The following is a 15,700-nucleotide window of genomic DNA, read 5'->3' as shown; positions in this document are numbered from 1 at the left end:
AGCCAGAACGTTAATGAGGCAAGGGCAATTGTTGAGAACTTCTATGGTGCGGCCAACGTTGAAGTAACCTCTCTACTTCAAAAGCTTGCTATGGACGCAGACCAGAACATTAACCAACTGATGACCGTGCAGTTTTAGATCTTGTTCGATGTACGACGAAAGGTAGGAGACAAATGAAGAAAAGGGCCCTCGGTAAGAAGAAAAGAGCGAAGAAAACCAATGACAACGGGCCGATGGATGGCGATTCCTACACGCCAATTCTAAGGCTCCTGTGAACGTTTTAGATATTCTAACAGTTTGACCTTTTGCAAGCGACACCTTTCTACTATGTATCATTTTGGCGCAATAACTATGTGGTCTCTTAGTTTTCATTTTTAAATTATGTTAAGAATTATGGACACGTGACCATTATTGCATAATTTGGGACCTCTTTTTATGTGGTAATATAAGTGTTAAATATGTGGACATGTATTGCAGTTTATATATCCAAAGTTGAATTTTATTTGCCATAACATCATAGAATAGTAGGTCTAATGTGTAAAATATTTCATAGGTCAGTTAGAAGGCAATTTCATTTCCCGATTTAAGTTCTTCCTCTCCAAAATGTCACCATATATAAATTGATAACATAACAGAAAAATATGTTCACAGAATAGGAGGTCTAATGTGTAAAATATTTCATAGGACATTCATCTTTCATTGCATAAGATAGGTCATTTGATGGCCTCCTAACCACCACTAAATAATTAGTGGTCATCTTTTACGTGCTAACATAATGGCGAAACATATGAACATGTATTCAAGGTTGACCTATAGAAACTGCCAACATAATAAGGGATTATGTGAACATTCGACAACATTCTCATGTATATGTCATTAAAATTTCAGCTGTTATGTTGCCATTGCTGATCAATATGTTATCATATGTCTTATAACAACACACATTCTTACCAACATAAACTTCACATATCATTTTCTAATAACCAACATCAATTCGTCTTGCTTGTTTGTGACGGAGATACCACACGTCCAAAATAAAAGTTAGTCACCAAATTTACAAACTAACAAACCGGGCATGTCCAAAATATAAGGCCATAGACAATACCCAAAGGCCTTGTTTGGATAGAAGGATTTGGAAGGAAAGGAAGGGGAGGGATTTGGAAGGAGGCAATATCCATAGTTTGGATAGCAAAATAGGGGTGGAGGGATTTGGAGGGGGAGGGATAATGGATCCGTCCATTTCCTTCCTCCAAGCCAAAATGTTTCCCCTCCAACATAGGCAAGATTTGGAGGGAAAACTCCACCTCTCCATTCTCCTTCCCCTTCCCTTCTCTCCCTTTCCCTCCCCTCCATTCCCCTCCCTTCCCTTTCCCTCCACTTTTGCTATCCAAACACACCCAAAATGAGGCCATAAAGAATTTGTGTTCCAAAATAAACCAACCCCAAGGACATAAACATCACTACTTAGGCTGTGCAGTAGTCTTCCTTCCCCTGCTGTGAGTGTTAGCATGGGTCACCCTCTGGCTTGGAGCGCCAATCTCATCTACGCCAAGTGAAAAGGACGGTGAATGCACCATTTCCACATCAATCAGGGCATCCAACTTTTCTCCAAGAACATTCCACGCTGCAACAAACTCTGGATTGGCCAATGCCTGTGTAAACGATCCCTACGATTGCGTGCCTGAAGCTCCACTAGTCATCTCACTGGACTGAAGCTCCACACCACCCTCGTCCTGGGCTCCTAACTCCCGCATCAAGCTCTTGTGGATAACATTAACCACAGAAAGATTCCTCCTTGTTGTCATCCAATTACGGACGCGGACCTATACAAAATTCAAGAACGTCAGCAGTGGTTATAAATGGTCACATATTGATCTCTTCCCATAAACATTACAGACAAATCTATAAACAATATGGTAACAAATTTGCGCTAGGTGTAGAGAGCGACATACATCATAGAACGTGGCCTGCAACTCCTCATCTGTCGGGACTCCGTCTGGTAGTGGTAGTGGTAGCTGGACAAACCGCAGTGGAGTGTTCCTTGAAGCTGGTTCGTTTTCAGTTGGCCTACGGTAAAGCCTCTTTGCTTCGTGCCTTGATACTGGATACGTCTGAAGCTCCCAAATGCCAATCCCGAATCCCTGATGATGGGGGTATGCTGCCACCTCCTGGGCCATTCTCTCCTTCAAACGCTCGTAAGTCCAATGTTGGACCAGTGGTAGACTAGTCTTCTCCGGCTCGCCCCACCACGTCAAGCAGTGGAAGTACATCATCTGCAAGAACATCAGACAACCGCCGACGTTCTTGGTGTCGTGTGTCCTCCACGAATCGACAGCTGCGTTCAGACGTAGTAGCACCAACGAACACCAATCCAACTGAGCAATGCCGCCCACATCCTCCACGGCTTTCACCAGGCGAAAGTCGATACGGTTGTGCACAGTAGGTGCCAAGAATGTCCCCATAACAAACACCACAAACAACCTTTTGAAATCAGCTCCTCCATCAGCCAGAGCCAACATCTCCTGCCTAACAGCCTCAAATGATAACCCATCGTTTTTCCACAACTTGAAACGCTCACGCCAAATCTTGGCCAAATCTTGATCGGTCTTCGCCTCTATCTGTTTATCAGTACAAGGTAACATGAATGCATCGTAGACATCGTGCTTCGTTAAGACAAATTGGACGTGCCTGTTAAAGAGGAACATCCGGGAGCTACGATCATATTTACGTAGCAACCAATCAACCATTTGATGATAAAACGCATGCGTTTTCAGCTCTAGTAGGCCACCAAAGCCGATGTCCTCCACATCCTTCTTTTGAGACTCCGTTAACATACCAATCAAGTTGAACAACTGTCTCGGTGATCCATGGCCATCCACCTCCTTCTTTTTCCTATGACAAATATTTTTACCACCACATGTTAATATGACCACCAAAATGACAACAAATTTAGCACACTTAAATATCACTACAAACAACTCGAAATTGGTTACCCAACAAGTCAAGACACATCAACAAATATACCAAAATTTCCCAAACTTGTCACCACTTTGAACAACTTTGTTAATAATGTAAGCTACACACTCTCTTAAATCAAAATGAAAACATTAAAAGACCAAGCCACATACCAAAATGACAGCAAATTTAGCCCACTTTGTCACCATTTTATATCACTACAAACATCTCAGGTTACTCAATCAGTGAAGACACATAAAAAAATACACCAAATTTCGCCAAACTTGTCACCATTTTGAACAATGTAGTTAATAGTGTAAGCTACATACTCTCTGAACAAAAAATGAGGACATTAAAAGAGTAACACACATACCAAAATGTCAACAAATATACCCCACTATGTCACCCTTTTCATTTCATTACAATTGGCCCACATTTAAATCAAAATGAAAACATTAAAAGACCAAGCCACATACCAAAATGACAACAAATTTAGCCCACTTCGTCACCATTTTATATCACTACAAACATCTCAGAATTTGTTACTCAATCAGTGAAGACATAAAAAAATACACCAAATTTCCCCAAACTTGTCACCATTTTGAACAATGTTGTTAATATTGTAAGCTACATACTCTCTGAACAAAAAATGAGGACATTAAAAGAGTAACACACATACCAAAATGTCAACAAACATACCCCACTATGTCACTCTTTTCATTTCATTACAATTGACCCACATTTAAATCAAAATGAAAACATTAAAAGACCAAGCCACATACCAAAATGACAACAAATTTAGGCCACTTTTTCCCCATTTTATATCACTACAAACATCTCAGAATGTGTTACTGCACTTAGTGCAGACACATAAAAAAATACACCAAATTTCCCCAAACTTATCACCATTTTGAACAATGTTGTTAATAACGTAAGCTACATAACAAAAAATGAGGACATTAAAAGAGTAACACACATACCAAAATATCAACAAATATACCCACTATGTCACCCTTTTCTTTTCATTTCATTACATTTGACCCACATTTGAACACTTAATTACTGAAGAAACATACAAAAGTATAACAAATTTCTTAAAACTTGTCACCACTTTCAAGACTTTTGTCAATAATCAACACCAGAGGATTAAGCTCATAAAAGATTGACTCACTTTGCCAGCACCATAGAAGATTCAGCTCCCTTTCGTTTCTTTGCCCCATCACCAACCTCAGTTCTCCACAGAATCATTTTCAAGGCTTTTGACTCTAGTGGACGATCTGCAAAATTTAAACAAAATACTGTAAAAAATGTCCAACAATATAACTACCTTTGTAATTACCTCATTCCCATAACATTCACAATAAAAATGGTCACCTTATTCCAACCGTTCACATAATCCATTTCAAAACATAACATTTCCATAACCCAACCAAAGGTTACATCTTTTTTTGTTATAACCATTTGCACTACCAATGGTTACATCTTTTTATATCATCTAAACCATGTCAACAACTTTAATAAATATGTTACCCTTTTATTTGTACTTAATATTTTGAAATCTAACTTCTAACCAGCTCAACAACAATGTTAAACAATGTCGACAAATTCACAGAATATGTCAACAACTCACCTTTTGTTACCTCTGTTGGCTTTCCAACCGCTTTCTTTTCCAGTGCGCTTTTCCAAGCGTTTACCGCCACCTTTACAGCGCCATCCACAACGTCTATATTTTTTGGGACAAAAACAAGGGTATTAGGATCATCATAAAAAATTAACACTAATAAAACAACCAGTTCAACAGAGAACTTGCCTGTATCAACCTCCTCCTCTTTCTCCACATCTGTCTCAATATCGTCTTCATGTTCATCTGCTTCGTCCTCTTCCTCCATTGCCTTTCCCTTGCTTTTACCTTTTGCTCTCCCTAAACTAAATGTCACCGTCTTCCTCTTACCTTTACCTAGATGTACTGCCTCCTCATCTATACCTTCGTCAGCCACATCACTCTCCTCGACTTCATCCTCCACTGCCACAACCTTCTTCCTTCTTCGACCAGTTGAAGATTTCGACGGGTTCACAGCCACCGCCCCTTCATCCTTCCCTTAAACAAAATGACAACAAAGGCACCATCGACATACAATCAAAAAAAGAGAACATAATAAACAAAAATTATATATAACAAAACCACCATAATCAAAGAACCTTTTCACATGGATCATTTGCATGTCTTAATTACCAAACCACGGAACTATAATCATAAACATTACCCCAAAAAATAATAACAATAGCAACGGAAATACATACCTCACCGACATCATCACTTTTGCTTGCGGATCTTGTGTTTTACTTCAGTGTGAGACGTTTTGTTACCATCCTTATCGATAATGTTTTGTAATTTTTTGGCTAATTATGAAGGATCGGAAAGAAATTGAGGCATATGAAAGTTTTGTTTCAGAGAAATTTGAATGGGGAGAGAGAAGGGGGGAAGATGAGACGGATGAATGTGAAAGAGTTTTAGAGAGATGAGGTTTTACATATATTTATGCGGTAATTTAGGTACATTGGGAAGGGGGTTTATTATTTGTTTAATGTACAACAATAAATGCACATACAGTAAATAGTTAGCCATGACTATTTACGCACAGCACAAGTTGTCGACCCACTAAGCATTAAAACAACACTATCCGACCCGTCGCAAGCTTGCGACGAGTATCTCCGTCACAAGCAAGACGGACCGCTGTAGGCATACCTTTAAGTTTCAACAAACAAAAATCATTAATGAGCAATTAATTTGGCTATAAAACAGTGAATTAATCATGAATATTGCCCAGAATTTCAATGAAACAATGCCAAAACTTCAAAAGGGTAAATGATTTAATCTGCCCATGAAACAACACAAAAACAATAGTACAAATCAGAGATTGAAAACCAAGAGTGAGAAGCTGAACATCATTTTTATAGCTAAAACTCAACTTTTTATTTTGCAGGAGTACATGTCATGTATCATTAACAAGTTACTCGAGTTGCATTTAAATCGACTGAATTTAACAATGTACAATTAGTCGCTCGTAAGATCGTTTTAACTTTAATATAACCTGAGGCGGGATTGACCAATTCAATTTTACACATTCGACAAAACCGTTGCACAAACTCAAAGATTAACTACTAATTCTTTGACTCACATCATGGTCAATCTCATAAATTTATTATCAAAAATACCGTTTCATATAAAAAATTTAGGTCGATATCATTCATGTACAACTCTTTCGAGATGATTTGATAGCCGGTGGCTTCAACTTACCTCCCTCATTCAAAAGAATGAGATAGGTTGATCCTACCCTAGAAGATCAACCTAGTTTTCTTACCTAAAAAAAATGTACGCCCTTTTAATTTATGTTTGATTATGCTTCTTTTTCTTTTTTAATGGACAAAGTGAATTTGTCTGTACTCTCTGAGAAGAAGATGAAGCTACTCCCTCCATTCAACTTTTATCACCCCACTTCAATATAATACCCCTCGCATAAATTGGAGAAATGGGGTGATAATTGTTGAATGGAGGGAGTAATTCATAAAGCATGAGTTGTCATAACATCACGTCAGAATAATAAATTTTGTCGTTAAAATACTCTTTAACAAAATTAAGTTATTAAAATAATGTGCTTACATAATAAGCGGCGGAGCGTGTGCCGTGTTTGGAGCAGTCATTCCCGTGTAAAATTGGCAAGAGTATTTGTTTGATTTACAACGGATACAAAAATTTATATTTTGGTACTAATGCTACAAGTATATGTTTGTATATTTTAGAGATAATTATTAAAAATTGATAAATATCCGATTGACATTCGTTAGTGTTTATCGCTGCAAGGGTGCATAGAAGGCGGTAGCCGCACAAGTTTTGCACTTAGCTCTCTATTTCTGCAAAATAAATTTCTAAAAAATGATACTAATCTTCAGCAAACACTGAATAAATTGAATTAATATCCTGTCATACATCATAACTTCATAAGCTATCATCTGCTGCTAATTCTACTACACAAAAATATGGACATCGACTCATCACACCCTAAACAACTAAAACACCCACGTAAATTCAAGAGATGTCATCCAAAACGCCTTTCAGAAGATTCAGCCCCTCAACCGATATACTCCTCCGCCTAGTACACGGGATTTCAATCCTTGGGGGAGGATCGGCTGAAAAACAAACCACTATGACCGTCAAATTGTCGCATGTGTGCCGCTTAAGTGCCTCCCTCACGAGTTCTCTCGAACATCTTTCCGGGTCATTGTGAGCCATAAGTTCTCTCCTAGCAATTGACACGGCACATTGGCTGCTCATGACGTCCCAAAGGCCATCACAAGCCAGTAGAAGGAATTCGTCCTCTTCGGTCAAGACTGCCTCCTCCAACTCAGGTTCAGCACTCAATGGAAAAGCGGACCCCTTAGGACCCTTCATGTGCCAGTCCCCAAGAGCTCGTGCCACTGATAATTGACCATTGAGATAACCATCATAGACCACCCCGCCAAGTTTCTCGATCCTAAGTTTTTCTGATGAGCAGTTTGGTTTGTGATCTTTGGATAGTTCTACTGCTTTGCCTCGTCTCCCTAGCACAGCACGGCAATCACCGGCATTTGCAATAAGCATTGTCCTTCATTGCCAACAAAACAAGACAGCGATGCATAATGAGACACAATTCCAAATGAATATGTACAAATCTTCTACTTTGATATAAAGATGGTATTTCAGAAGCCTCATCAAACCCCACCCCTCGACTTGGCAGCCGAGCCACTTTGACCATAGGCAGCTTGGATACAGGTAAGTTCATGCCCGGTCAGGTTCAGTCGACTCAGGAAAGTATCGTTTTAGTTATTTTCGGTGTTTCCCCGTAATTTTGGCATTGCCTACTTCCGACTGTACATTTTAGGTCAATTTTACTACGTCTACTCCCTAGAAAGAGAGCAGAAAAAGAAGAAAAAATCATGTGGGCAATCACAAATCAACCAAGCTTGCTAAGTTTACAAGGGTCATAAAAGGGTGGTTATTTCAGCCAGAAAGACCCGCATGACCAAATAACCTTTCCAGAATGACCTAACCTGCATAACCCGACTCGATAAAAGTGTTGTCACATGACACTTCCTAAGGCATGGAGAAACCAAGGGGTACAAAATAGGTACCTTTCAAATATAAGGGCAGTCAGGGCAGTGGTGCCAGAGGAAATGTCGAGAGCACTGGAATCAGCAAATGCATAATCAGCTCTAATAAAAGCACCGCTAATTGCACTCTCCACACAAGCAGGGAAATGTGGATCTTCGATTATATACTTAAGGATGTTGTTACAAACAAAAGAGGCTGCATCGGTCCCACCATGGCCGTCAAACACCTGTTCATGTCAGAGTCATCTCAGTTTCATATATGTAATGAACAGCTATTCTATAACTCATATATGTAATGAACAGCTATTCTATAACAAAATTTCCCAAGTACTCTGTTTGTGATTCAACCAGTACTTGCGTTTCTAATTGTCTTCTCAGATATGAAAACAGAAATGATGAGCATGGATCTCTTGTAGATTATTGACTCCATTGCCCCACTTACACTCAACAAAATTCCACCAATTAAAATGGGTAATAGTATCGGATAATTCTGTGAAGTTTGGCGCCCATCATAAATATTAGGAAGAGTTGACATTGGATACAAAAATTCATCTACTGTATAATTTTCAAGAACTTCATGGCAAGATATAGATAGTATTATCGAAATTTCTCCATCAATTTCAAGAGTTTTATTGCATCCATGTCCATAGGAGGGAAATAAGGGGGTGTATGGTTCACTTGAAAAAGGTATGAGGTATGGGTTTAGAATGAGCTAAACCCATACCATGTGTTTGGTTGGCAAATGTGAGGATTTCATACCCATACCTCAAACCCATGAGGTATTGATTTCTCATACCCAAGGAGGGGGGTGGGTATGAAGATTGATACCCATGGGAATGAAATTAAAATAAGCAAAAATGTGAAATAAAAATTATGGCATAATGTAAATCAAATCTTCTACATACTTATTTGATTAAATTTTTATGTTCATTATTTTATAATACTAAAATTTTTGTTTAAAATATTTTATTTTTCTGATTTTAACTTTTAATTGAACTCCAAACCCATACCGCTCAGAATTGAAATAAACGCATGGTATGAGGAATCAAGTTCCAACCCCATACCACCTAGGTATGATTCCTGATACCAAACTCATACCCATGCACGAAACAAACGCCCCCTAATTTGTTATGGCTAAGTCCATAAGAGCTCAAGTTGAACAAGAAGCAAGTATACAATGTGTGGAGTAGTACATAAGATGTACAAACCTTTCGGTCTTGAAAATAATTTTTTCTTTTAAGTCTAATATAACCCAGGTAATTATGGTGAAATATTGACATTTTACTCACGAATGAAGCAACACATGAAACGAATAGTATCATACAGCTGCGAAATTAGGTTTACCATTCCATATGTTCTGTTGACCAGGTTAATTGACTACACAGCTGCGTAAATTGCCAAGATAACCCGGCAATTACGAACTTTAAACGCTTCACGACATAACTTACCCCATAAAATGCAGCAGAAGGGAAATCAGTACATGCATCTAGATGCCTGCCAAGATTATCAATACAGACATGTTCATCCTCCATGTATTGCTTTGGCCCTCTTTCAGCGCAGCTACCTGACCGAAATACAGGTTGAAACCTAGAATTCTCGTCAGAAGGTGCTTTACTGCAGACAGACTCATCATCCTGATCCTACATGAGAAAATTAAAGCATCACATACTGACCTTCAATTAATACAGCTGGCCAAGCAAATGACTTCTATAGCATACAACGTTGTCTCAGTTACACAGAGAATCAGATCAGTGACGAGGCAAGGGATCGGATGTATGCAACCTATGTATTAACAAACACAACGAGGTTGTTCCTCAATAACCTATAATGAAAACCACACAGGCCTGCTAGTTAACTCCCATATCTTATATCTGAAAAGCTAACTGCTAAATGTGCAAGGAATACGAATGATTTTATAACTTCACAACATAAATATGTTTTTTTTTGGTGTATACCATCCGGTTTAATCCGGATTTGAGCCAGGTAGGACCTCTAAGGGGGTAAAGCTCTTCCTCATGAGTTTTAACACTGCTGCATTCTCAGGCTTTGAACACGAGACCTCTGGTTAAGCTTTACCTAACAAGAAACATCTCTATTATTATGTTCAAGTTAAAAGATAAGCTCGTCGATTACTCACTACTCACATACAGACTCATATGATAGTTCCATAGGCTTACTCTAAAGCATTACACACCCTAGTATACAAACCATATAGTTGATTTAATTATTTGCCTTACACAATTCTCTATTTCCTTTTTTCTCCACATGCGATCAGGCCAATGATCATCTAATTCCAACCCATTTACCCATAGGGCACGATATCATCTTTCTCTCTAGAGAAAAACCAAGGGATTACTAAATCACGCACTACAACATCATCGATGTTCAGGGAAGAAGAGCATTGAACCAGTTCCTTCTACCTAGTATCCATGGTTAGATATGTGCCAACTAATCCATTAGCTACTTTACTATGACTCCAACTACAAGAGACCATAAATCAGCGATCAAAAGAGCTACAAATCGACATAAGCTCGTCCAAAACTAAATGATAAATCACATCTTACATTATACCAATACTCAAATTACAATACTTACCAAATAACATAATAATAATAATAATGTTTCAAATCAAACTGTATCAATCAACTTAATCATAGTAAATAATAGTAATTCAAGCAATATACCGTGTCCGACGCAGCACATAACACGGTGGAGCTCATACAATGTCGAACCATGGAGAAATGCCTAGGAGGTTTGGCATTGTTTGTTTGCTTCAAATGATCACAATCATCATCCAAAATCTCATCTTTCATTGCTAATACAACACTACTATTATTATTACTAACACAATTATTATTGTTATTATTACTATCCTTGTTTTTAAAGCTACTTTCTAAAATTGCATATGGGTGTGAAAATTCTGCACCTGCTGCCATCATCTACCTCTCACAAATATAAACCTAATTATTAAATTGGTCTAATTGCAAAATTCAAAACAAACCCAATTCTAGAAATCACATAAAAAACAAACCCAAATCAAGAAATTAAACAATTATCAACTTTATTCAATCAAATTCTACAGATCAACAACAACAACAACAACAACAACAATAACTAGAACCCATGAAATAAAAACTACTTTTACAACAAAAAGATCATAAAAATTGAATCTTTTTAGGGTTAATCAACTAAAGTAAGGGAAAAATCAATTGGGTTGATGAAAAATTAAAAGGGGGATCACAAAATTGGGTGAAATGAACGAAAGCCTAGAAATTGGGTGATAAAAAAGCAAGAAAAGATGGGATTTTTATGTGATTGAAAACAGAAATCAATGAAAAATGAAGGAAAATGAGGAGAATGTTGATTTGATTAGAGAAAAAGGGGAAGAAAAGTGTGGTTGGCCTTCAAAAATGGAAGTGAAGAATTTGAGGAAGAAGAAAAACCAAAGACAGAGAAAAGAGAGATGAAAAATGTTGGGTGACACGTATCGATATTTGATTGGGTAGACGAGCGTTGACAGTGGTGATATGTGGGACATAGGAAGTTTGAAGGCAGGTGATGATGTTATATAATGGAGTATGGATTTGTTGGTGTCATCATTTGTTAAGTTGACACTTCACATTAATGCTACTCCCTACTACTACTAGACGTGTGCTAATTTACCGACCTTCAACTGCATTATTTAGAGACGTCAAATTTAAGATACCTTACATTTATGAGATCACAAATTCTGTTTCAGACGGATACTTTTGGTCTTATTTATCAGACGGATAAAATGTTGCCATTTTTTAAGAAAATGTAACCAATTAATTCACAAAATGTTATGACTGGAGGTGTCATTTTTTACCCTGAAAATGATGTGAACAATAATAACAACATGTTATCGAAAATAACAACATTTTATCAGTAAAATGATGACGTATTACTCCGTCTTATTTCGCATCAAAAGTAATGGTCTTAAGAAAAAGCAGATCCGTTATGAGATAACTTCCCAAAATCTTATGAAAAACCGACATTTTGTTAAGACTTAACATAAGCTGCAAATGGGAAAGCAAGTGAAAAAAAATTATGAGAGGTCTTTTGAAAAGACGGTTACAAGCGAGATTTGGGCCCTGTTCTTTTGGACTTATTTCAGTTCAATTTAACTTTATTCGGTTCAGTTTAGTTCAGATTCATTCAGTTCATCTCTTCACGAATTAATTCTTACTCCGTGTTCTGATCCAGTGCCACTCGGTCGAGTGGCGAGCCCACTCGGTCGAGTGTCACTCACTCGATCGAGTGCCGAGTCCACTCGGTCGAGTGAACCTCACTCGGTCGAGTACGACGCAGCTCTCAGCAATGACCAGTTTTCGTAAAACAGTCATATCTCACTCGTTTCTTGGTCATTTTGGGCGTGTGACCTACCGTTGGAATCGTAAGAGAACAAGCTATCACCTCAAATTGGAATCACATTAATATCATGTCTAGATATCAAGTTATGATAGTTTTAAAACAACTCTTCTATAGGCGGACATTATAACAACTCCACTAAGTCTAGTATAGGTTATACTCGGTCCACTTTATTGTCATAATTCACTACCGAGTGGTCTATCGTCTAACATAAGGTCTTGTCACGCACCCAAAGGTTCTTTGCGGGTCCCATAATATCCGGGTATTACATCGGGCACAACACGACATAGGCCGTGGGATTGTGCCTGGATCGTCATTTTCATTTCACAGACACGACACGAATCCCACCATCATGTGTCTTGGACGCGTCATTTTCTCCTCCAGACACAGTGGATTGACACGAGGCACAACCCAACACGGTCCACTTCCACTCTAAAAAAAATAGATAGTGATTTACTTTATTACAATTTTGCTTTTGGTAGATTCACTCATGTTAGACGTGTACTTGTGTAGGAAATACTATTGGATCTTGCTCATCTTATGACTAAAATGTGTAATATATTAGGTTAACTTTTTCGTATTATAACCGATATCCTACAAGAGTGCAGGATGTGTTGGCATTGTTTGATCTAATATAAAGAACCCATTCTTGACTCTCGCAAAAAATATATAGCGCAATTTAAACCTAATTTATATCAAGGTCTTGTTCTTTTCAGATGAAGAGCTATGCTAAACTAAACTAGATTTAATGGAGTTGAACTGAACTGAACTGAACTGAATGAAGGAAATCTTATCCCTTCTCCTATTTCATTTCTACCTTCTTCCTTATCTCTCCAAATCCTCTCCCTTCTCTCTAAAACCCCCATAAACCTCTTCCACCATGGATTCAAGCGTGCTTTAAGGAATCTCTCACCTTGTTCTTCACCATCCACACTTGTAAGTCGATTTCCACTCATCCTTATTTTAGTCTTAACCCTAACTTTTGGGGGTTTTCACCGGGGTTAATTAATTAGTAATTAGTATATATAATATGGGTAATTAGTGGGTATTAATAAGGGGTTTTGTAGTTTATAATAGTGTAGGATGTATTTGTGATGGTATTACATGATTTATATAAGATTATGACGGTCTTGTGAGACGGAATCGCAGGAGATTCGAGTAGCTCATGAAGAATGCTAAAAGGTAGGTTTATCTTACTCGGTTTCAATATTTTTGTGTGCATATTTGTGTGTCTTTCATCATCATTTTGAGTATGAGTCGATTTGGATATCGTGTTGGTATTTGAGGAAGTTTTATCCATGATATGTTGGGATTGAGTTCATGATGAGTCATATAATTGGTGTTGTGTTGCAGTTCCCATGTATGGTCATTGTTGTGTTGTGTTGGAGATCATTGGTGGTGTTACTTGGTTATTGTGCAGACGTAAGGCGGTTGAGAGACCGTCTTACGCTTGAGTCGCCTCTTGGAGCTTCCCACTCCAAGAGGGATGTGCACATTAATGGCTTGAGTTACGGAGGGGTTCGTGTGGTTGAGACACGACGTCTGGCAGATGATCCAGTTGGCTTCCGGCCCTGGTACGTCTGGGCGTGTCCCGGTACCTGTTTGTGGTTGTTGGTATGTCTGGGCGTGTCCCGGTACCAATGTGGTTGTCGGTATGTCTGGGCGTGTCCCGATACCGTGGTGGTTGTGGGTACGTCTGGGCGTGTCCCGGTACCGAAGTGGTTGTTGTTTGATAGCGTCTCATTCACGTTATAGTCATGTTGCATACTCACACACTTTGAGTCGTGTCACACTCTATTTATTTATTGAAACTGAAGTTTGTGTGTCTGTATAATTGTCACCTATTTCCGGGGTGGTCTATGTCGATCCATATGATATTTCCAATCATATGGGGAGCAGGTTAAGTATAGGTTGTTTTGGTGTCGCGCGGGAGACGGGACGAGCTTCAGGCTTGGAGTCGAGTAGGCATAAGATAGTATTATTTAGAAGAGTATATTATTCATGAGTTGTATCATTTATTTCATTTATTCATTTATGGTTATGTAATCCACTAAATACTTTATTTATATTAATTGTTTCTGAATTGCAACTCCGATTTCACCTCCTCGGGAAACCAAGATGGTAACATCTCCCAATTATCTTGGCCGGGTAAGAAGGGGGTGTTACACCCGAGCAATTCAAACACTTCAGCCTTATTTATTTGTATTTTGGGTGTGTCGTGCGCTGGTTAGGCATAGTCTTTTTTCTGAAATTTTGGCTCAGGTACGACTCATGGCTTGTTATGTCATGCTAGGTCGTACCAAAACCGTATTGTTCTAGAATGGGTCATGGGTCTTGTTGTCGTTGGGGCGTGAAAATTGTGATGGAGTAGTGTCCTCCACAATAAGTGCGTTTATATATTAAATCTCGTTAAAGGAATATCAGGGATTTATTTATTTATTTGTCAGCTGGTCATCGTTAATCGGTAATGATTGGCTTACTAGAGTTTTACATTACTGTCGTGTGACGGCGGTGATCAGCTGATCCCTTTAGGTCACACCTATAGGATGATGCATGCCCAAATGGAAAAACTAATTATTTGTATGAGATACAAATTAATTAAATCCTTGTGTTAATTGACTTTTAATAAGTCAAGTGAATATATTATTTGATGACGAGTTATGAACTCGGGCCAAGGGGATTTATTATTTAATTATTCGATAATTAATTAATAAATATTAATTGAAATTTAATAATTAATAGTTAATTAATTAAATTTATACGATATGTGTATAAGTTTTGAGATAAAGGTAATTAGCTATTATAATTTACAAGAGTTTGTAAAATTAGCTAAATGGGGTAATATTGACACATTGTATGTTGATAAAATGGTCTCATGATTACTTAATAGTTAAGTAATCATTAGTAATTAAATTTGTATTATTTAAGTGTTAAATAATTAAATTAATGTTTAATTATGTACGATAATTAAATATAAAACTTATAAGCATTTGTGAGACAAATGTCGGAAATCAAAATGGACTAAATGGGGTCCATTTGGACCGAATTATTTGAGGTCTTTAGAGACCACTTTTGTCAACATTTTGTGGAAAATCACATGTGATGTTCCTCTCAATTGTTTACATTTGAGAGCTCTATAAATACCCCTCATTACACACTTGCATGTGTAGATTTTTAGACCAAAAAAATCCTCTAAAACCTTCACTTG

At 37.9% G+C, this 15,700-nt stretch overlaps 2 protein-coding genes across 2 annotated transcripts; both read right to left on the bottom strand.

Moving 5' to 3' along the window:
* Positions 1-1,460: 1,460 nt before the first annotated feature.
* On the bottom strand, positions 1,461-6,262 carry LOC141587696 (uncharacterized). The gene is made up of 7 exons (XM_074409170.1): positions 6,254-6,262; positions 5,780-5,831; positions 4,586-5,053; positions 4,127-4,232; positions 1,953-2,892; positions 1,706-1,823; positions 1,461-1,624 (listed from the first exon to the last, which is right to left on the bottom strand). The coding sequence occupies exons 1-7, from the start codon at positions 6,260-6,262 to the stop codon at positions 1,461-1,463; spliced, it is 1,857 nt and encodes a 618-aa protein (XP_074265271.1).
* Positions 6,263-6,901: 639 nt separating this feature from the next.
* LOC141586469 (putative protein phosphatase 2C 47) lies at positions 6,902-11,774 on the bottom strand. Its single transcript, XM_074407684.1, has 4 exons — positions 10,788-11,774; positions 9,552-9,743; positions 8,125-8,330; positions 6,902-7,598 (listed from the first exon to the last, which is right to left on the bottom strand). The coding sequence occupies exons 1-4, from the start codon at positions 11,040-11,042 to the stop codon at positions 7,043-7,045; spliced, it is 1,209 nt and encodes a 402-aa protein (XP_074263785.1). The 5' UTR covers positions 11,043-11,774; the 3' UTR covers positions 6,902-7,042.
* Positions 11,775-15,700: the final 3,926 nt, after the last annotated feature.

The sequence above is a fragment of the Silene latifolia genome, chromosome 6, assembly GCF_048544455.1.
Source record: "Silene latifolia isolate original U9 population chromosome 6, ASM4854445v1, whole genome shotgun sequence".
Taxonomy (NCBI): Eukaryota; Viridiplantae; Streptophyta; class Magnoliopsida; order Caryophyllales; family Caryophyllaceae; genus Silene; species Silene latifolia.
Note: the sequence above shows the minus strand (reverse complement) of the source record. Positions and strands in the feature narration are given on the sequence as shown.

Bases quoted from the DNA above. Each gene is read 5' to 3' on its own strand.
- LOC141587696 (XM_074409170.1), bottom strand. The intron at 4,233-4,585 runs GTGAGTTGTTGA...TAAATTTTGCAG, and splicing joins GCCAACAGAGGTAACAAAAG to ATCGTCCACTAGAGTCAAAA. The intron at 1,625-1,705 runs GTGAGATGACTA...AGTTTGTTGCAG, and splicing joins TGGTGTGGAGCTTCAGTCCA to CGTGGAATGTTCTTGGAGAA.
- LOC141586469 (XM_074407684.1), bottom strand. From the start codon at position 11,042: ATGATGGCAGCAGGTGCAGAATTTTCACACCCATATGCAATTTTAGAA. The intron at 9,744-10,787 runs GTATATTGCTTG...TTTCTCATGTAG, and splicing joins TATGTGCTGCGTCGGACACG to GATCAGGATGATGAGTCTGT. The intron at 7,599-8,124 runs GTACCTATTTTG...TTGGCAATGAAG, and splicing joins ACTGCCCTTATATTTGAAAG to GACAATGCTTATTGCAAATG.